Source organism: Carcharhinus amblyrhynchos, chromosome 6 (assembly GCF_965287045.1).
Source record: "Carcharhinus amblyrhynchos chromosome 6, sCarAmb.v2.hapA, whole genome shotgun sequence".
In the NCBI taxonomy this organism is placed as follows: Eukaryota; Metazoa; Chordata; class Chondrichthyes; order Carcharhiniformes; family Carcharhinidae; genus Carcharhinus; species Carcharhinus amblyrhynchos.
Window position 1 is genome coordinate 118,087,209 of NC_137329.1, and position 23,365 is coordinate 118,110,573.

The 23,365-nt window shown below is 45.9% G+C and overlaps 1 protein-coding gene across 1 annotated transcript; it reads right to left on the reverse strand.

The window, feature by feature from the left end:
• Positions 1-335: 335 nt before the first annotated feature.
• avpr1aa (arginine vasopressin receptor 1Aa) lies at positions 336-18,287 on the reverse strand. The gene is made up of 2 exons (XM_080191288.1): positions 17,291-18,287; positions 336-3,725 (listed from the first exon to the last, which is right to left on the reverse strand). The coding sequence occupies exons 1-2, from the start codon at positions 18,246-18,248 to the stop codon at positions 3,433-3,435; spliced, it is 1,251 nt and encodes a 416-aa protein (XP_080047414.1). The 5' UTR covers positions 18,249-18,287; the 3' UTR covers positions 336-3,432.
• Positions 18,288-23,365: the final 5,078 nt, after the last annotated feature.

The window sequence follows — 23,365 nt, forward strand, 5'->3', positions numbered from 1 at the left end:
GAATACACACACACACGCACATACACACACACACACTTACATGCACACGAACACACGCACACACGCAGATATTCACATGCACCTGCACACATATATACAGACACACATACATGCAGACACATTGCACACACATTTACACAAACAGAAATACACACTCATACATGCACAGCAGCCACACTCACATATATGTACACATATACATGCATACAGACACACACATACATGCACAAAGACACATGCACACATGCACTCACGTGCATGCATACACACACACACACACACACACAGACATAGAAGTGCACACAAACACACACGAATGCACACACACACACACACACTCACACACACACACACACACATTTGTGTTTACATTTTTCCAAGTCGCTTCAAAGATATTTTCTTCCTTTTCTCTCTCAAACACTTGTGCCATATATCCCGGCAGAGACATAACGGGCTGAATGGCCTTTTTCTGCGCTGTAAATTTTTTGTTTCTGTTATGACCAGGTTGAGAGCACCTATTCCCAGGTCTCCAGTAATGTTACTCTGAATGATTGAAGAGGAGGCGCCCCAGGGCGGTCCATCTCCTTCCACAGCCTCTGTACCTGGCTGGCATCTCCCGCATTAGGACAAAGGTGACCTGAAGTGAAGCAGCATTCTGCCACAATGTAATAGTGTCCCCGTGTCCAAGTCAACAGGACCGTAATGTGACTTCACTAAATAGGTTATTTTTCTCATTAATCCCATCGTAACTATCTATTTACACCTGTCAGTCACACTCAGCCGTATTCTTAGTTGATGTTCAAGCCACAACATTGTGCTGATGTTTCTTTCTCTCATGAGTCAGTCTCTGTGTCTGTCTGCTGTCTTCTCCCAGTCTATTACTAAGGTCTCTCTTTCATCAATTACTTTTTTGCCTTCACAGTAACATTTCTGAAGGAGGTCATTTGCCCTCCTCTCGATATAAGTCCTATTAATTTTCTTTCATTTGATCCCGAAGATCGGACCATGCTCCTGCTGAAGATTTCTATTTTCCAATTTCTGACTACATATTTAGACCTCTTTGTGGTTTATCTCTTACTTGCTACACATCATCAGCCTCTCCACCCTTGCTAAACAGAGTGCACAGAAGGGGACATAAAGTCAAATGACAGTGTGGCAATTTGGTTGGCAATCTGAGCCACATAATTGAATGCTGAGAGTGTTGACTGCTGCCACACTAGCCATGAGACCACACACCCGAGGTTATATTCAGGAGGGAACCCCTCTCATATTACTGCAACTAACTGGTAGTCAACTGCCAAGACCAACTTAATTACAACGTTGGAAACCACAGAGATTATCAGCAAGACCTGTTCATGCTCATCATCACTGATAGTTCGAACCTCATGACAATTGTTGGAATTTCAATTCATAGAATCTCTCTAGTGCAGAAAGAGGCCATTCAGCCCATCAAGCCTGCACCAGTAACAATCCCACTCAAGCCCTATCCCCGTAACCCCACGTATTTACTCTGCTAATCCTCCTGACGTTAAAGGCGGGATTTTACGTCCTTGCTCATCCTGAAACACTGTAAAATCCCACCTGAGGTCAATGGACCTTTCCATCTTCCGCCCCTCGCCCGCTCCGAATTCTGTGGCATGTGGGGGGTAAAACTCTGGCCGAAGGGGCAATTTGGCAAGGCTAACCAATCTATCACAGGAGTGTGGGGGAAACTGAAGCACCTAGAGGAAACCCACACAAACATGGGGAGAATGAGCAAACTTCACACAGACAATCACCCAAGCCAGGAATCGAACCTGGGACCCTGGCGCTGTAGAGCAGTTGTGTTAACCACTGTGCTACTGTGCCACCCATAATAAAAAAAAATCTGAAATTGAAACCTTAACTGATTGCTGTTTAAAACCCCATCTGCTTTATTCATGTCTTACAGGGAAGGAAATCTGCCATCCTTGCCTGACCTGGCCTACATTTACACAGATCCCTGAAAATAAGCTGATATGGTGGTTGAAAAGGCCTATGGAATCCTTTCATTTATGAACCGTGGCATAGAATATAAGCAGTGAGGTTATTCTGGAACTTTGTAAATCAGTAGTTAAGCCACAACGTGAGTATTGTATACAGTTCTGATCCACTCGTTACAGAAAAGATGTGATTGGATTTGAGGGGGGCACGGAGGAGGTCCACAAAGATTTTGCCAGGACTGGAAAATTGCAGTTAAAGATTGATAGACTGGGGTTGTTTTCCTTGGAACTAAGGAGAGGGAGGGGGGATTTGATTGAGATGTACAGAATTGTGAGGGGCCCGGATAGAGTGGATGGGAAGCGCCTCTTTCCTTGAGTATTGAAAGTGACTGGTAGAAAAACCAGGGGGACATGAGGAATTCCTTTTCGCCCAGAGGGTTGTGGGGGTTCTGGAACTCGTTGTCTGAAAGGGTGGAAGAGGCAAAAACCCTCAACTCATTTCAAAGGTGTTGGGATGTGTACCTCGAGTGCTGCAGGGCGAGGGATCACACTTTGGAAAGTGGGATTAGGCCGGATGGTTCATCTTTCGGCCGGCACAGACACAATGGGGCAAATGGCCTCCGTCTTTGCCGTAAACATTCTATTATTCTATGTGACTCCAGACCCACAGCCATCCTGTCTGACCTGCATGTGGCTCCAGACCCACAGCAATGTGGTTAACTCTTAACTACCCTCAAGTGTCCTAGCGAGCCACTCCATTGATAGAATCATAGAATCCCTGCAGTGCAGAAGGAGGCCATTCAGCCCATCAAGTCTGCACTTTCCACAGTCCCACCCAGGCCATATCCCCACTATTTATCCCACTAACCCCCAGACACTAAGGGGCAATTTTAGCATGGCCAATCAACCTAACCTGCACATTTTTGCTCCGTGAAAGGAAACCGAAGCACCTGGAGGAAACCCACGCAGACACGAGGAGAACGTGCAATCTCCTCACAGACAGTGACCCAACGAACCCTGGTCCCTGGTGCTGTGAGGCAGCAGTGCTAACTATGGTGCCATCATGCCACCCTCAAAGGCAATAAGATAGGGATGGGCAACAAATGCTGTCCTTGGCAACGACATCCACACCCCATGAATGAATAATGGGGGGATAAAAAGTTGGGGATGTTTGCTGAGATTTTTCCACTCTTTTACAATACAGACATGATCACCATTTGGACACGACAGCCTCAAGACTGAACATTTTATTCCTACTAAAAATCAAGTCAACAAAAAATAAATGCGATGCTCCTGAAGTGCAGCTGGTCATACTTAAGATTCAGTCCCTCCCATCTTGCCACTTGGGTTACTGAAGTATGGCGAATGTAAGAGTAAGCTTTGGCTAATTGATCATTGATCACCACCTCAGTGGCAGTGCAATTAAAGGTGATATTTACAATTCTAATGAGGGTGAAGAGGAGACATCGGCTCAGGTCCCCATGGGCAAGGATTGGAATGACTGGCAGGGGGTGTCGTTGTCCTTCACGTTGTGTGAGCTGATAGTCGGGCTCCTGTGGCTGATCTTTGTCAGCAGGGTATGCCTCTTGATGCTGGTTTCCGAATCCTCCTTCTTCAGCTTCTGGGTGATTTTGTGGCAGCAGGGGAAAAAGTGGACAATGTCGCTCAGGAGGTGGCCGCTGAAGAACATGTAGATCCAGGGGTTGCAGCAGCTGTTCAGGCTGGCGAGCAGCATGGTGAGGGTAAACACTGTGTCCGTAGAGTCTGCAAAGAACAGCGGCAAAGGTTACTGAACTTCTCTTGGGAGTTCACTCTCATTAAAACGCTAGAAGAGAAAATGGTTTCCAATTATCCTTACCGCTGGGACTTCAGTTATTCAGCGACATGTGTCAAACCCAAAAGCAAACTACAGAAGCAGAGAACATCCCTATCTCCCTAAGATGAGGCTATTGAGTTGGATGATCAGCCACTATTGCAATGATTGGTGGAATAGGCTGAAAGGGCCAAATGGCCTCCTCCTGCTCCTATCTTCTCTGTCTCTACTTCTGATGCAATGTTTGATTCATTTGTGGGATGCGACTGTCATAGCCTAGGCATTTATTGCCCATCCCTGATTGCCCTTGAGAAGCTGGTGTTGAACTGCTACACTGTGTACGTATACCCACGTTGCTGTTAGAGAGGAAGTTCCAGGATTTTGACCCAGTGACAGGAATGACAATATAGTTCCAAGTCAGGATGGTGAGTGGTTTGGACCAGAACTTGCAAGTCTCTGCTGTTCTTGTTCCACTGGATGAGAAAGGTCGTGGATTTGGAAGAGAGAGGTGTGACAATTTGCTGCAGTGCATCCTACAGATCATAGAATCATAGAACTCCCACAGTGCAGAAGAGGCCACTCGGCCCATCAAGTCTGCATTGACTCTCTGACGGATTAGCTTACCCTGGCCCTCTTCCCTGTCCAATCCCCACAACCCCATACGTTTACAATGGCTAATCCATCTAACCTACACATCTTGAGACACTAAGGGGCAATTTGCCGTGGCCAATACATCTTTGGACTGTGGGTGGAAACCGGAGCACCCGAGGAATTCCATGCTGATATGGGTGTGGCGTGGAAATTCCATACACATTGAACTTGAGTCCTTGGCATTGTGAGGCAGCAGTGCTAACTACTGTGCCACCATGCCAGCCATAGATGATATATATTGCTACCGTTGTGCGTCACACATGATCAGATAACAGAAATAGAAGTTTAAAGGTCCAGCTTTTGCCCTCAAGTGACAGTAGTCTGAAAAATGTGCTAGTTAGGTGCATTGGCCATGCTAAATTCTCCCTCGGTGAAGGAGAACCAGGGTGTTGCCTGGTATGGAGGGCATTAGCTATGAGAAGGGATTGGAGAAACTTGGTTTGTTCTCACTGGAACAACGGATGTTGAGGAGCGACCTGATAAAAGATTATGAGGGGCATGGACAGAATGGATTATCAGAAGCTTTTTTCCAGGGTGGAAGAGTCAATTACTAGGGGGCACAGGTTTAAGGTGTGGGGGGCAAGGTTTAAAGGAGATGTACAAAGCAATTTTTTTATACAGAGGGTGGTGGGTGCCTGGAACTCACTGTCAGGGGAGGTTGTGGAAGTAGATACAATAGTGATTTTTAAGGGATACTTTGACAAATACATGACTAGGATGGGAATAGAGGGGTATGGTCCCCAGAAGGGTAGGGAGCTTTAATTCAGTCAGGTAGCATTGTCGGTGCAGGCTTAGAGGGCTGAAAGAACTGTTCCTGTGCTGTAATTTTTTTTGTTCTTTGTTCTTTGTACCCAACAGGTGCTGGAGTGTGGCGACTAGGGGATTTTCACAATAACTTCATTGCAGTATTAATGTAAGCCAACTTGTGACTCTAATAAATAAACTTCAACTTTAATTCAGTTGGTTTTATAAAGTAGTATCCATGTTACAGCTGCAGGTTCAGTGTGAAATGGTTTCATGTCACACTAGTACAGCAGATATTATATCAATATGGTCTGAAGCTGGAATCAGGGCCAGGTCTGACACCAAAGCAAAGTGGTGTGAAAACATTGCTGGAGGCGCACCCAGTTTGCTGCAGATTCCTTCAGAGCTGGAACACTACATATACAGAATCTGGGAAAGTTATTACGGATCTGAAGGATTGACCAGGCTGGGATGAGGGGTAATCTGATCAAGGTCGTTAAGATTATGAAAATATTTTACAGTGTAGGCATAGATGTTCCCATTTGGAGTGAGGTTGGTCAGGTGGTGGGGGGAGGAGGTGTGGTGGCAGCCATAACCATACAAAACTAGGGGCCATAAATAGAGGGCAGCATGATGGCACGCTAGTTAGCACTGCTGCCTCACAGCGCCAGGGACCCAGGTTCAATTCCGGCCTCGGGTCACTGTCTGTGTGGAGTTTGCACACTCTCCCCATGTCTGCCTGGGTTTCCTCTGGGTGCTCCTGTTTCCTCCCACAGTCCAGAGATGTGCGGGTTAGGTGGATTGGCCATGTTAAATTAACCTTAGTGTCAGGGGGATTAGGGTAATATGTGGAGTTACAGTGATAAGGTCTGGGCAGGAATGTGGTCGGTGCAGACTCGATGGGCCGAATGACCTTCTTCTGCATTGTAGGTATTCTATGATAGTCACTAATAAATCTAATGAGGAATTCAGGAGCATGTTATTTATCAATGAGAATGTGGAACTTGCTAATACAAAGAGTAGTTGAGGAGAGGGAGAGGGATTCAGATTGGTGTCTGAGGGATAATGGAATCTGAGCTTATACTGACAGACTTGCATTGAGCATGAACACCACATGGACCAATTGGATATGTTTCTGTGTTGCAGTTCCTATGTAATTTGCCAAATGCTAAACCTGTGGCACGATGGCACGGTGGTTAGCACCATTGCCTCAGAACGCCAGGGACACAGGTTCGATTCCGGCCTTGGGTGACTGTCCGTGTGGAGATTGCACGTTCTGCCCATGTCTGTGTGGGTTTCCTCCGTGTGCTCCGGTCTCCTCCCAAAGACCAAAGGTTAGGGGGATTAGTGGGGTAAATGCGTGGGGTTACGGGGATGGGGCCTGGATAAGATGCCCTGTTGGAGGGTTGGTACAGACTCGATGGGCCAAGTGGCCTTCTTCTGCACTATTGGGAATTCTATGATTCTACGGTGTAATGCCTCACAAAAGGAAAATTCAAATAATGCTTGTGCCAGACTTGATCCATGGCTCACCCAGCTTGTTCAGTGAATAACTGAGATATAAAAGATTAGGGAAGTCCATGGTTCAAACTCCAGTCTGAGGAGAAATCCCTAGCCTTGATGGAGAGAAGGGCGCAAGGTAACGGCTGGAATTCTCCGATCCCGCACACCCCGCTGCCACTGCCAATGAGAACGGAGAACCTGGCTCTCAGCCAAATCTCCACTCACAGCAAATAATCCCAGCCATGGGTGAGATCAGAGAATTCAGCCAATATTTCGGGTTTGAGCCTTTCTGATGAAGGGTCCAAACCTGAAATGTTGGGTGAATTTTACCATCCCACCTGCCACGGAAATCAGAACAGACGAGGGATGGACCATGAGAAGGTCCATTTACCTCGGGCGGGATTTTCTGGTTTTGGGGTGAATGAGGCCAGAAAATCCCACCCATTAACTTGTCCGTACTCTCTGGAGGTGCTCCATCACCCAATCTCACCCGATCTCAGTGAGAGAGCAAAGGAAAGTAAAATTGGCTTCAAAACGCAAATGGTGAGGGAAAATAGTGAAAGTTCTCAATTGTAATCACGGGGTTGTGACAACTATTGAAAGTGCAAATTTGTGGATTTGTGGAGGGCAGGAGACAGCTCAGCTCTCATGCTCCCTGAGATTGATACGCATCTATAGGTGAATATTGTCAATTGGGTAAAACACCAGACAGAGTTGAAATATTCCAAACAGCAGTTGATATTTGCAAAAAACTTCAAGAAAGAGCCTGTGCTCAGTGGAAACACCAAACAATGTGTAAAATCTGACAAAAATACTCTTCTTTTTCCAATTGACATTGATGGTAAAACCAAGGCAGTCAACATACCAAAGATTCCACTGAAATGATAGGGACTTGGGTCTACTTCAGTCTACTTTGTCTTTTATTATGTGTACAGAGTATAGACTAACACAGCAATTATTTCACATGAGCGCTGATTTAACCCTCGGAATGTCATTGGCTTTTGTGGGAATCGAATCTTAGAATCAAGAGGCCCTTTGGCCCATTGAGTCTGCACCGACAATAATCCCACCCAGATCCTATCCCCGTAACCCCACACATTTACCCTCCTAATCCCCCTGACATTCACGGGCAATTTAGTGTGGCCAATCAACCTAACCTGCACATCTTTGGATGGTGGGAGGAAATCGGAGCACCCAGGAAGAAACCCACGCAGACACGGGGAGAATGTGCAAACTCCATACAGACAGTGATCTGAGGCCAGAATTGAACCCGGGTCCCTGGTGATGTGAGGCAGCACTGCCACCATGCCGCCCCCCAATCATATTGTCCAATTCTCTGATCTCTTGGCTAATTATACATTTTGTTAATTTTCAAGTCATACAGCTGTGCATGTGGACAAATATCATGCAGTAGTGAAGTAATACAGATATAAGGGGAAGCTTCACTACTGTGCTAGCTTACATATGTAAGCCATATGCTTTGCTAAAACAAAGAAAAGATTAGCATTTGGAATTGAAGCTTGCTGTAAGTGAATGCAGTCATCAGAGTAAACCTACATTCTTCTATGTACTTAAGACATCCCAAAACGCTCCATAGCTTGAAGTGCATTTGCAATATTATATTGACGTTTGCAGGAGTCATTTTGCACACAGCAACATCCCACAAACAATGACTGAGTCAGTGAATCTGCCATTGTTAGTTGAGGGATTAATATTGGCAGGAGATCAGGAGGATGTCTTGGAATATTGCTACAGACAGACAGATAAACATCACATCTGAAAGATAGCGGGCCAGAATTCTCCGACCTTGCCCGCAGCTGAGATTCTCTTGTCCCGTTGCAGGGGATAGAGATTTGGTTGAGGGTCAAATTCTCCATTCTCGCTGACAGCGGGAGCAGGGTGTATCTCATCCAGGAATTCCAGCCAGCATCTTTTTCATTGCCCAGAGAGTCAGCTTCGGTCATGTGCTCAAGGCCTCAGGTGGGAATTTGAGTCCATAGCCTTTGGACTAGGGGACGAGAGTGCGACTATTTTCAGTCAAACAGATGCCTGCTGCTTAATTCCTGTGACATGGTTAGTTTCTCCAAGGGAAGGGTCACATGTGCAAGGACAACATGTGTGTGCACTACATGGCATTACAACATTAATCCAAGCCACAAAACAAAAGCGTGGATTGTCTGGGATGATCCAGTCCCACCAAAATCAATGGCCATGCGCGTTGCTCACCCACTGTACCACGGGAGGGGGGAGGTGTGTGAAGGAGGGGGCAGTGACTCCCCTCACCGAGACTAGAGGACCCCGCTGATGGGAAAAGGCCAGAAAATCCCAGGCTATGACTTAAAAATGCTATTGTATCTAAAAATGACAAAGTTCTAAACATTTCTTCTCAAGTTGTAGTTCCCTCCCTATCCTCCCTCTGAAGTTTTTACTTTGATAAATCTCATTCTATCCATTTTATCTTTCCCTTGCTTTAAAACTCACGCACTTAGATTTTGGCTCAAGCTCAGTTTTTTCCACCTTCCAAACAGAACCCTCAAAATTAATTGGCCCTGGAGTGACTGCAAATGAGTTGCAAGATCCCATATAGAGCATAGAACATAGAACATAGAACATTACAGCGCAGAACAGGCCCTTCGGCCCACGATGTTGCGCCGACCAGTTAAAAAGCAATGACCCTCTAACCTAAACCAAACCCTTTCCATCCATAAACCTATCCACGGATCTCTTAAACGCCCCCAAACTAGGCGCATTTACAACTGCAGCAGGCAGAGCATTCCAATCCCTCACCACCCTCTGGGTAAAGAACCTACCCCTGACATCCGTCCTATAACTACCACCCCTTAATTTAAAGCTATGCCCCCTCGTGCTAGCTTTCTCCATCCGAGGAAAAAGGCTATCACTGTCCACCCTATCTAAACCTCTAATCATCTTATATGTTTCAATAAGGTCCCCTCTTAGCCACCTTCTTTCTAACGAAAACAACCTCAAATCCCTCAGTCTCTTCTCATAGGATCTCCCCTCCATACCAGGCAACATCCTGGTAAACCTCCTCTGCACCCTCTCCAAAGCCTCCACATCCTTCCTATAATGTGGGGACCAGAACTGCACACAATACTCCAAGTGCGGCCGCACCAGAGTTTTGTACAGTTGCAACATGACGCTGCGACTCCTAAATTCAATCCCCCTACCAATAAATGCCAAGACACCGTATGCCTTCCTAACAACCTCATCTACTTGATTCCCAACTTTCAGGGATCTATGTACACATACACCTAGATCCCTCTGTTCATCCACACTATTCAGAGTCCTACCGTTAGCCCTATACTCTACACATCTGTTATTCCTGCCAAAGTGAATTACCTCACACTTTGACTGAAGATTGGCAGCGTGTCAAGTCAACATTTTAGAAGTGAATAAGAAATTATTGGGGATAAACTAATGGAAATTTTACAAGAATGTGCTGTAGTTGCTATCAATCCGTTTTTATAAAGTTGACAGAAAATAAACTTCTTTCCTACTTGCACTGAGATATAAATTCCTAACGGACATGTGCTTTTAATATTGTCGAAAGTGTATCCGGCGGCATAATCAGACGGGATTTAGGTTGTGTTTGGAAAAAGTACTGAAGTTTACATTCCAAATGGGGAACTGGATGGAAGGGAAAAACAGAAGGCTCACATTATATGCATGTCTCACAACACCAAGGTAAAGCCCAACAGAGTTATTTGGAATCATGAAGGAGTGGCACTCCAAAAGCTCATGATCATAGAATAGAATCTCTACAGTATGGAAGGAGGCCATTCAGTACATCGAGCCTGCACCGATAACAATCCTACCCAGGCCCTATCCATGTAACCCCATACATTTACCCTGCTGTATTGCCTATGCTAAATTGCCCCTTAATGTCCTGGGATGTATAGGTTGGAGGGATTCACAGGGTAAATATGTAGGGCTTTGGGATAGGGCCTGGGTGGGACTGTTGTTGGTGCAGGCTCGATGGGCCAAATGGCCTTCCTTCACACTTTAGGATCTCTATGATTCTATCCACCCAACACTAAAGGACAATTTAGCATGGCCAATCTACCTAACCCGCACATCTTTTTACTGTGGGAGAAAACCAAAGCACCCGGAGGAAACCCACATGGACATGGGGAGAAGGTACAAAATCTACACAGGTGGTGACCCGAGCAAGGAATGGAACCCAGGTCCTTGGCACTGTGAGGCAGCAGTGCTAACCAGTGTGCCAACGTGTTGTCCCTACTTTAGGATCAAGTGATTCCAAATAAACCTGTGTGACTTTAACCTGGTGTTGTCAGACTTCTCACTGCGCCCACCCCAGTTCAATGCCAGCATCTCCACATCATTACGTGCAAGAATTAATGCACCTAATATTTCAAATTGCAGTTGTTCGCGATATGGATTTATGATGGAATTGATGCTTGAATTTTATGTAAAAAAGGTACAAAACTGACAAGTGGAAATTTATTTGAATCAGATTATTAGACAGAGTGGATCAAAAAGCCACGCATCCCATGAAAACAAGCTAACATGTTGTGTGCTAAAACTGTTCCTTCCCCGTGATTAATGGGGCAGATTGTTGTAGTCTTTAAAGTAAAGAGCCCTGGGACTGCCATGCAAATTCTAAAGGTGTAGCTAGCCTGAATAAACCCGACTGCAGTGTTAAGCATGATGTGGAGATGCTGGCGTTGGATTGGGGTAAACACAGTAAGAAGTCTCACAACACCAGGTTAAAGTCCAATAGGTTTATATTGGTGTGAATAGGTGTGAAAGGTCCAATAGGTGTGAAACCTTCCACACACCTGATGAAGGAACAGCATTTCCGAAAGCTTGTGGGTTTACTATCAAATTAAGTGATTGGGCTTTAATCTGGTGTTGTGAGACTTCTTGCAGTGTTAAGTGTCAGCCTGGCTGGGTTAGTCGCAATCACTTGTTTCCATGTCACTAGATGCAAGTCCTGCTTCCTGCCTCAGGAATAAAAATCAAGGCTGATGCTCCAGTGCAGTCCCCAGGGACAGCAACACTATAAGAGGCACTTTCTTTCTGTCGCAATGTGAAATCGAGATCTTACCTACCTGCCCAGGTAGATGCAATGGATCCCATATGGCACCATATGGCCATAGGGCACTAGTTTGAGGTGGGGCAATCCCTAACCCACACATCTTGGACTGTGGGAGGAAACTGGGGCACCCAGAAGAAACCCACACAGCCATGGCGAAACTCCACACAGATAGTCACCCAAGGCTGGAATTGAAATCGAGTCCCTGGCGCTGTGAGGCAGCAGTGCCACTGTGCCACCCATTATTCTGATTGTTTGGAACCATCAATTTTCACTGGATGATTTTTAATTTCCTGCATCAGTAACAAGTACGGGCTGATACCTGAACAGCTAACACATGCTGACTCCATCCAAGTATACAAGTATTGTGTATCTTTTTGCCAACTGCTGCCAGCTGCCTTCATGAGTTAATTGAAGCAGTAAATTGTTGTAAAGTTAAAAATATTAGCCTCAAAGATTACCATTTAACCCGCACTTTTGTCACAGAAAGTGCGTGTTAAAATCATTCCCCACTTTTTCAGAATGTTCTCTATTTTCTAACTCATAGCCGGCATTAAATTTGAAGGATTATTATTTATTAGGTTATCAAAGTTGAAGTTTGTTTATTAGCATCACAAGTAAGCTTACATTAACAGTGCAATGAAGTTACAGTGAAAATCCCCTAGTCACCACATTCCAGTGTCTGTTCAGGTACACTGAGGGAGAATTTAGTGCGGGCAATGCACCTTACCAGCACGCCTTTCGGACTGTGGGAGGAAACCAGAGCAACCGGAGGAAACCCATGCAGACATGGGGAGAACATGCAGACTGTCTGCACAGACAGTTCCCCAAACCAGGAATCAAACCTGAGTCCCTAGCACTGTGAGGCAGCAGTGCTACCTATTGTGCCACCATGCTGTCCAAAGTAAAGTTAAAGTTAATTTGTAGGCTTACCATTCATTAGTTTAATCAATCTGCCCTTTTTTTTATAACTTGGTATCATAACTGTTGCTTTCCTGTGTCTTGCTTCAGTCCAAAGGCGTGCTGGTTAGGTGGATTGGCCATGCTAAATTCTCCCTCATGTGTACCCGAACAGGCCCCGGAGTGTGGCAACTGGGGGATTTTCACAGTAGCTTCATTGCAGTGTTAATGCAAGCCTACTTGCGACAATAATAAATAAACTTTAAAAGCCCTGTGTTCAGCAATTCTGGTAAAAGGTTAATCAGGATGTGACTAATTCCATTTACCAACATGGTGGAAATCTTGAATTCTCTGTCCAAGAGTCTTGGAGGTTGTGATTGTCGAGATGTTTAGATTTTTCTTGGTTAAGGATATCAAGAGATATGGAGATAAGGCAAGTAATTGGAGTTGGATTGAAGCTCAGCCATGATCTAAATCAATGACAAAACAAACATGAAGGGCCAAATGGCCTACTCCTGTTCTTGGTTCCATGATTTCACTAATGATTTTGTGGTCAATCAAATAAATACATTGCATACTAATCGGCTGCAGATATGAAATGGTCATTCAAATAGTCTCTGCTTGGAATTCTGGCTCTGCCTTGCTAATAAAAACTAGAAACATAAGAAATAGGAGCAGGAGAAGGCCATTCAGCCCCTCAAGTCAGCTGGTCCATTCACTAAGATCCTGATTGATCTTCTTGTGTTCTTAACTCCAATTTTCCTGCCAATCCCATCCCCCCACACTCGCAACATTGACCCCTGACTGCCTTGTCAATCAAAAATCTGTTTAGCTCACTCTTGAATATAACCAAAGAGCCAGCCTCCTCTGCTCACTGGGGAAGAGAATTTAAAACACTAATAATCTTCTGAGTGCCCATATTTTGAAGCTGTGCTCCAGAATCCCCCATGAGGTGCAATATCCTCTCAGCATCTACCCTGTCAAGCCACCTCAGGAATTCTGTACGTTTCAATAAGGTCACCTCTCATTCTTCTAAACTCCAGTGAGTATAGCTCAGCCTGCTCATAAGACAAAGCCCGTATTCCAGGGTATCAGCTTAGTGAACTTCTTCTGACCTGCTTCCAATGCAAGGATGTCGCTCCTTAAGCAAGGTGACCAAAACTGTGCATGCTACTCCAAGTGTGGTCTGAGCCACTGTCGGAGGGAAGCACTCTTCAAATTTCGGCACAGGATGTCAGGCTTCATAGCAGAGGGAGACCAACACTGTTTTAGGCTTCAATTGGACAGCGACTGGTGTGAAACCATCATTTTAAACACTGCAAAGTTCCCTGCCATCCTTTGTGGAGTATGGTAGCATTGTAACTAGAATATTGGACAAGTAATCCGGAGAGATAGATCAACGATTGAATGATTATGGAATATCAGATTGCTGTAAAAGCCAATCTGGTGCATTAACCTCTTATAGGGAAGAAAATCTATCATCCTTATCTAATCCAGTCTTTATGTGACCTTCAGACCTCCAGCAATATGATTGACTCTTACCTGCCCAATTAAGTTTGTCAGTTTTAGTCAAGGTTAGAGGCTGAATAAATTAGGCTTGTACTCGTTAGAGTTTAGAAGAATGAGGGGAGATCTCATTGAGACGTATAAGATGATGAATGGGATGGATAGGATAGAGGTGGAGAGACTCTTCCCGCTCAGAAAGGACAGTAGGACTAGGGGGCACAGCCTCAAGGTAAAGGGGGGGCTGTTTAGAACGGAGTTGAGGAGGAACTTCTTCACTCAAAGGGTGGTGAATCTCTGGAATTCTCTGCCCGTTGAAGTGGTGGAGGCTACCTCGCTAAATATTTTTAAGACGCGGGTTGATGGGTTTTTGATAAGCGAGGGGATTAAGGGTTATGGGGAGAGGGCGGGAATGTGGAACTGAGCCACGACAGATCAGCCATGATCTTATTGAATGGCGGGGCAGGCTCGAAGGGCTAGATGGCCTACTCCTGCTCCTATTTCTTATGTTCTTATGTTCGCTGCCACCTTCTCAAGGGCAAGTAGGGACGGGCAATAGATGCTGGAGGAGGTCTGGTGGCCCAGTGGGTAGTGTCCCTGCCTCTGAGCCAGAGGCGCTGGGTTCCGGTCCCACCCAGAACTTGATGGTCAAGCAGATGCGTTCATAACGTGATCAAACAGGTTAAGTGTCAACTTGCAAATCCTTCCAACAAGCCAATGGTACGCATTAAGAGTGGGAGAGACTCCTGGTCAGCTGCACTCGTTGAGAAGTGGCATCCCGTAAGCTATAAGCCCCTGGCTGCAGACCAGCATGAAAACAGGCCCTTTGGCCCAACTTGTCACAAGTAACTTTAACATCTCCAGTTCTACAGCTGACCTGTCAATATCTCCTATCTTAGTAAACACCAATGTAAAGTACTTCGTAAGTATTTTGGATTAGCTCTATTCCTCTAAGCACATTTTACCCTCTTTGTCCGAAATAGATCCAATCCTGCCTCTTACTAATTTAAGTTTATTTATTAGTGTCACAAGTAAGCTTACATTAGCACTGCAATGCAGTTACTGTGAAAAATCCCCTAGTTGCCATATTATAGAGCCTGTTCGGGTACACTGAGGGAGAATTTTTAAGACGCGGGTTGATGGGTTTTTGATAAGAGAGGGGATTAAGGGTTATGGGGAGAGGGCGGGAATGTGGAACTGAGCCACGACAGATCAGCCATGATCTTATTGAATGGCGGGGCAGGCTCGAAGGGCTAGTTGGCCTACTCCTGCTCCTATTTCTTATGTTCTTATCTTTCGGACTGTGGGAGGAAAACCAGAGCACCCGGAGGAAATGCATGCAGAAACAGGGAGAACATGCAGACTCTACACAGACAAGCCCGGAACAGAACCCAGGTCCCTGGAGATGTGAGGCAGCAGTGCTGACCACTGTGCCACTGTGCTGACCAGTGACCTGTGCTGAAAATTACTTGCTATGAAAACAGACTAAAGTCCACCTTAGTGCATGGAATGAGAAAGAAGAACCAATGCTGCTCCTGTCAATGATATTCCCAATCTGTAAATTAATTTTCAGCGCTCATTATTAAGAGAGAACCAACAGGACAGACTGTTCTTCACTAACATCCACCAACATACTGTGCACGGGGCTCTGCATTTTAAAAGTTCAATTTAGTCTTGTTGAGGGGCTAACAGTATAACTCCCAGATGGGCTCCAGAACGGGGGCCAGTATCAAGCGGTGTCTGCAGTGTGAAGGATGCAATGTGAGTACAAATCTTAATAAAAGTGAAATAGTGTGGATGCTGTAAATCTAAAAAGAAACAGAAAATGCTGGAAAAACTCAAATAGATCTGGCAGCATCTGTGGAGAGAGAAACAGAGTTGATGCTTTAAATCTCTTCTCCAGAGCATTAACTTTATTTCTTTCTGTTATTGAAGTTCATCATTCTCGCTGGCACAAATCCAGCTCTCAAATAAATTAATAGGCATTCATCCCCAGGTAACAAGCATGTTTTGTTGTCAGTTACAGTAAATTACTGCGGGAATCTGAAACAAAACCAGAAAATGCTGGAAAATCTTAGCAGGTCTGAAACTTTTCACCTTGCCCTCATCAGGATTTTTAAAATCTGACCTGATGACTGCAAGATGCAAAGTTTCAACATGATGTCTTTTTCAATAAGCTTATTAACTATGAAATATACAAGATTAAAATATATTTCAAACATCATTGTACTTATATTTTAAGGTTACTCAGTTCAGTTTAAGAGAAAAATCTTACCATTACTCGTGCTAGTTAATGCCTACTCTGAACTTTCAATCTCAGATTTTAAATCTGGGTGGCACAGTGGTTAGCAATGCTGCCTCACAGGGCCAGGGACCTGGGTTTGATTCCCAGCTTGGGCCATTATGTGGATTTTGCACATTCTCCTAGTGTCTGCGTGGGTTTCCTCTGGGTGCTCTGGTTTGTTTCCTCAGTCTGAAAGACATGCTGCTTAGGTGGATCGGCCATGCTAAAGTCTCCCTCAGTGGACCCGATGAACAGGTGCCAGACTTTGGCGATTAGGGGTATTTTCACAGTAACTTCATTGCAGTGTCAATGTAAGCCTGAATAAAAGCAAATTACTGCGGACGCTGGAATCTGAAACCAAAGGAGAAAATGCTGGAAAATCTCAGCAGGTCTGGCAGCATCTGTAAGGAGAGAAAAGAGCTAACCTTTTGAGTCCAGGTGACCCTTTGTCAATTTGACAAAGGCTCATCTGGACTCCAAACTGCTGAAAATTTCCAGCATTTTCTTTTGGTTAATGTAAGCCTACTTGTGACACTAATAAATAAAAACTTTAAACCTAATCTTAGTTTCATGGTTCCACAAGCTGATTTACATTGCAATCCTCAAAAAAAAGTGATAACTTCTAGTCGGACGGTTCCACAAACTAATTTTCAGTGTAAACCTCAGAAAAGGGGACGACTTCTAAACAGAGGAGTGAACTTGAATATGGCTGTGTCCCCAAGCTTATTTAATCCCCAGAACGGCTGTATAATTGGGGCCACTTGTCTGGAAGGTAGGATAAGGTGTAGGGAAAAAAATACAAGAAGTGACACTTCAACTGAGAAAGGAAATTGCCTATTTAAATGTGCACCTACCGTCTTTTGGAGCTGTCTCGTCCCAGACAGACCACAGCTGCACTGTGAAAAAGGGAGCCCAGCACACAATATAAGCCAAGACTATAACCAAAGTCATTTTCACTGTCCGGATCTTGGCTTTGGAGATGGTTTTCACGTTGTTGACACCAGAAGTGATGAGGCCGTTCTTGAAGGAGGTCTCCGAGGCAGCTTTGGTCTTGTATTTGATGTTCTTGAAGATGTTGTAGCAGATGCAAGTGTAGCAAGCCACCATGGTGAGGACGGGCACCACGAAGACCCCCACGGCGATCCAGGTGATGTACGCCTTGATGCCCCAGGGCAGAATGAAGTCCGCCCAGCAGTCGTAGACCCCGGAGCCCTCCTCGATCTCCCGGAGGGAGAAGATGAAGTACTGGGGGCAGCTGAGGAGGAGGCTGCCTAGCCAGGTGCTGAGGATCATGATGTAGGACCTCTTGGTGGGCTGCTGGAGGGTCTTCAGGGGGTGGCAGATGGCAATGTAGCGGTCGGCAGTCATCATCACCATCATGTAGGTGGAGGCGAACATGCCGAAGATCTGGAGGTGCTTGACAATGCGGCAGAGAAAGTCCGGACCCTGGAAGCGGTAGGTGATCTTCCAGATAAACTGGGGTAGCACCTGGAACACTGCGACGGCCAGATCGGCCAGGCTCAGGTGCTTGATAAAGAGGTGCATCCTGGAACTCTTCTTCTTGGTCTTGTACAGAGCCAGAAGCACTGTCAGGTTGCCAGTCACGGCCAGGAGGAAGATGATACCCAGCACTGAGATCTCAGTCTTGGCCAGGTTCTCATTCCTGGCGAAAGGGTCGCTGAGGTTGGCAGCAGTCAGGCTGAGGTTGGCAGCAGTCAGGCTGTGGTTGGCAGCAGTCAGGTTGTAGCTGTGGCTCACACAGGGTCCAATCCAGCCTCCCAAACCCTCTCCTGAGCTCCCTGTGTCCTGCATGCTGCGACCCCCGGGGGTGAGTGTGTTGAGAGAGGCTCTTTGGGGGTTTTTTTTGGGGGGGAGGTGGGGGGTGAGGGGTTGGGTTAAGGAGGGAGGCAGGGTCTCTCTCTCACACACACACACACACACACACACAGTCTGGCTGTTGTGGCCAGGGAAAGTGTACATCTCCTAAAGAATCCCATCAATCAGACAGCATCATTGGAACTCCCACCCGACTGTGGGGGTGGGGGTGGGTCTTCACAGGAAGGCTGGCAGGAGAGAATAGATTTCTCACCGAACGAGCTCGTTTCATTTATTTTGTGAGCTGGAAGGTTAAGTGCAAGAAATCGAATCTTTTTTTCCACCCTCTCTCTGCCCCTGAACTATTCTGAACGATTCCGACTCTTCCAGCAGCCGCGGGTACGGAGAATGTCTCGGTGACTAATACCCACCCCGCAGTGTCCCAGGCAGGATGTGGTCTCGGTCTGGGGCTGTTTCAGACCCTCCATCCGCCACTCTCCACTCTGGGATTCATGCTTCTAACCCCGGCGTCACATTCCTCTCCAGGGCAGAGTTTAATCTGCTCCTATCTCTGGCACATATCTGTATGTGTCTGCTATGGGAAGGGACTGTGTGGGTGTGTGTGGGGACAGAGAACAGTGTGTGTGTGTGTGTGAGTGAGGTAGGCAATGGGGGGTGTGGGGGGTGTATATGGCAGGGGTGCTGTGTGTGTGTGTGTGTGTGTGTGAGGGGGCTGTGTGTGTGTGTGTTGGGGGGGGAACATGTCTGGGGGACAGTTGGAGGGACTGTGTGTGTGTGTCTGTGTGGGGTGTGTGTGGGATGTGTGTGTGGGGTCAGGGTATGTGAGTGTGTGTGTGTATCTGTGTGTGTGAGGGGTCAGTATGTATGAATGTGTGTGTGGGTGAGTGTGAGTGCGTGTGTGTGTGGAGAGGTCACTGTGTGTGTGTATGGGGGGGTCAGTGTGTGTGTGTGTTGGAGGGACTATGTCTATGTGTGTGGGTGTGTGTGTGTGTGGTGGTTGGGGTGGGGTGTTGCTGTGTGTGTGTATGTGTGGGGGGTGTGTGTGTGGGGTGTGTATGTACGTGTGTGGTGTTTGGGGGTGGGGGTGTTGCTGTGTGTGTGTGCATGTACATGTGTGTGTGTGGGGTGTGTATGTACATGTGTGGTGGTTGGGCTGGGGGTGTTTCTGTGTGTGTGTATGGGTGTATGTGGGTGTGTGTGTGTGGGGTGTGTATGTACATGTGTGGTGGTTGGGGTGGGGATGTTGCTGTATGTGGTCACAGGGAGATTTCCTTTGAAAGAAGTGTGCAGTTTTAGTAGAGTCCAGACTGCTTCATCGCGAGGGGGATTGAATATAAAAGTAGGGAGGTCTTGCTGCGGCTGTACAGGGCACTGGTGAGGCCGCAGCTGGAGTACTGTGTGCAGTTTTGGGCGCTGTACTTATGCAAGGATATTTTGGCCCTGGAGGGAGTGCAGAGGAGGTTTACTAGGCTGATGCCGGAGTTGAGGGGGTTGAGCTATGAGGAGAGGCTGAATAAATTAGGCTTGTACTCGTTAGAGTTTAGAAGAATGAGGGGAGATCTCATTGAGACGTATAAGATGATGAATGGGATGGATAGGATAGAGGTGGAGAGACTCTTCCCGCTCAAAAAAGACAGTAGGACTAGGGGGCACAGCCTCAAGATAAAGGGGAGGCGGTTTAGAACGGAGTTGAGGAGGAACTTCTTCACTCAAAGGGTGGTGAATCTCTGGAATTCTCTGCCCGTTGAAGTGGTGGAGGCTGCCTCGCTAAATATTTTTAAGAAGCGGGTTGATGGGTTCTTGATAAGAGAGGGGATTAAGGGTTATGGGGAGAGGGCGGGAAAGTGGAACTGAGCCACGACAGATCAGCCATGATCTTATTGAATGGCGGGGCAGGCTCGAAGGGCTAGATGGCCTACTCCTGCTCCTATTTCTTATGTTCTTATGTTCTTATGAGTAGGCCAACTAGCCCTTCGAGCCTGCCCCGCCATTCAATAAGATCATGGCTGATCTGTCTTGGCTCAGTTCCACATTCCCGCCCTCTCCCCATAACCCTTAATCCCCTCGCTTATCAAAAACCCATCAACCCGCGTCTTAAAAATATTTAGCGAGGTAGTTCTTATGTTCTTATGTTCTGCTGCACCTTTCACATACACGGGACATCCCAGAATATCCACAGCCACTGAATAACTTGTGAAGCATAGCCACTGCTGTGATGTCAGAAACACAGTGATCAATTTGCACACAGGAAACTTTCCCCAGTGCGACTTGGAATCATTCACCAAAGTATCCTTCCTGAAATTAATCCCATTGGAGTAAAAGCAGCAGCGATTGTGGTGTCCACACCTAGTTGAGCTGGGCTGACTCTTAATGCAAGAGGTTACCTGGGAGAACACACGGCTCCTTCCTAACTTCTGCGGGACACTTGTGAATGGAATCTGTGAGCCAACAAAATTCAATGCAAGACTCTACCTGACTTTAGGTTTAACGACGCTTCCTATCCTGAGAGTTAGCTCAATGTTTTAAACGGTGGTTGGAATTAAAAAGTGAGGCTATTTCCAACATGGATTCAAGATAAATGTAGAGGAGACATGAGGAAGAAAAATATTTTTACACAGGGCGCGATGGGTGTCTGGAGTTTGCTACCGGAGTTGGTGGTGGAGACAGAGATCCTAACCTATTTTCAAAAAGTACCTGGATCTGCACCTTTTAAGTGCTGCAAGATATAGGACTATGGGCTGGGTGCAGGAAGGTGGGATTAGAAAAGGGACCTGGGTGTCCTTACTTGAGAAAGGATGTACTGCCACTGGAGGGGGTGCAGAGGAGACTCACTAGGTTGATTTCGGAGTTGAGAGGGGTGGCTTATGAGAAGAGACTGAGTCGACTGGGGCTATACTCATTGGAATTCAGAAGAATGAAGGAAGATGTTATAGAAACATATAAGATTATGAAGGGAGTCGATAAGATAGAAGTAGGGAGGTTGTTTCCACTGTTGGATGAAACCAGAACTAGGGGGCATAGCCTCAAAATAATGGGGATTAAGGACTGAGGAACTCCTTCACCCAAAGGGTTGTGAATCTGTGGAATTCCCTGCCCAGTGAAGCAGTTGAGGCTACCTCATTGAACGTTTTTAAGGCAAGGATAGATAAATTTTTGAACAGTAAATGAATTAAGGGTTATGGTGAGCAGGTGGGTAAGTGGAGCTGAGTCCACAAAAAGATCAGCCATGATCTTATTCAATGGCGGAGCAGGTTTGAGGGGCCAGATGGCCTACTCCTGCTCCTAGTTCTTATGTTCTTATAGGTGTAAAGGGGACATGTTGAAGAAAAAGAGGGTGGTGGCTGTCTGGACTTTGCTGCCCCAGCTGGTGGTGGAGACAGAGACTCTAAACTGTTTTTGAAAAGTAGCTGGATTTTCACCTTTAAGTGCTGTAAGCTACAGGGCTATGAGCTGGGTACAGGAAGGTGGAATTAGAAGGGACACCTGACTGTCCTTGGGCTGGCATGGACAAGAGGGGCTGAATGGCCTCCTTCTGTGCTGTCACTTTTCTATGGTTCTGTGTGTCGGTCTGTTTGTTCACAATAACTTGTACAACAAACCTAGGTGGCATCACCATCTCAGAATTTTAAAACTTTGCTTCTGTAGAAGATTGACTGCCAAAAGGCTCTTTCTACTATTTGCCTGACATAAAAGCATCTGTAAAATGCGTTTTTTTTCCCCAGGTGTATGTTGTTACACACAATGTCCAATTAACACTTGTGTTTTTCACCATCTGTTCTTGTTAAATCCAAGACTGAATTTGCTGGAGCAGTTTTGGGTTTCCCAACCCCCTTCCTGGATTGGCCTGGAGTCTCCAGGAATTAAAGATCAAAATCCAGGACACTGCTGTGTGCGACCCTGTGCAAAACCATCACGACATTAAAAATTATTGTTCTGTTTGTTATTTTCCTTAAACATTTCCTTTTGCCATAGTATCCCTACGGTGAAGAAGGAGGCCATTTGGCCCATCGAGTCTGCACTGACACTCTGACAATACCTAACTCAAGTCCTTTCCCCAACCGTATCCATGTAACCCACACATTTACTATGACTAATCCACCTAATCTACACATCCTTGGACACTAAAATGCAATTTAGCATGGCCAATCAACCTAATGTGCATATCTTTGATTTGATTTGATTTATTATTATCACACGTATTGTATACACTGAAAAGTATTGTTTCTTGTGCGCTACACAGACAAAACATACCATTCATAGAGAAAGAAAGGAGAGGGTGCAGAATGTAGTGTTACAGTCATAGCTAGGGTGTAGAGAAAGATCAACTTAGTGCGAGGTAGTCCATTTAAAAGTCTGATGGCAGCAGAGAAGAAGCTGTTCTTGAGTTGGTTGGTACTCAAGCTTCTGTATCTGTTTCCCAATGGAAGAAAGTATATCCTGGGTGTGTGGGGTCCTTAATTATGCTGGCTGCTTTTCCGAGGCAACAGGGAGCAAAGACAGAGTCAATTGATGGGAGGTTGGTTTGTGTGATGGATTGGTCTACATTCACAACTTTTTGTAGTTCCTTTGAACGCTAAGAGGCAATTTAGCACGACCAATCCACTGACCCGCGTATCTTTGGACTTTGGGAGGAAGCTGGAACACCTGGAGGAAACCCACATGGGGAGAGTGTGTAAACACCATACAGACAATGACCCAAGGACAGAATTAAACCTGGGTCCCTAGCACTATGAGGCAGCAGTGCTAACCACTGTGCCACCGTGCCGCTCATAATGTTCCTACAAGATATAAGGATATTAAAAATGGAGGAAAAGTTGTTTGGTTGACAGTCAAGCATCATCCAATTGGTTAAAGATTCATTTTGCTTACCCATTGGTGGAGGAAGGCACAACGAAACAAGGATGGATGTTGGGGAACTAATGGCTGGAGATGGAACCTCCCTCCATCTCCCCATCAACCACCTCAACATTGCAGGTCTCCACCAATGATGTTAATTGGGGAAGGAGCCTCAAAAAGCATTCATTTTCTTAGTTTTTTTTGCAAAAATATACCTTATTCTTTGATTTGATTTGATTTATTCTTGTCACATGTAT

Coding starts and splice junctions, on each gene's coding strand:
- avpr1aa (XM_080191288.1), bottom strand. CDS start 18,248: ATGCAGGACACAGGGAGCTCAGGAGAGGGTTTGGGAGGCTGGATTGGA. Junction 3,726..17,290: donor CGAGACAGCTCCAAAAGACG/GTAGGTGCACAT, acceptor TGTTCTTTGCAG/ACTCTACGGACACAGTGTTT.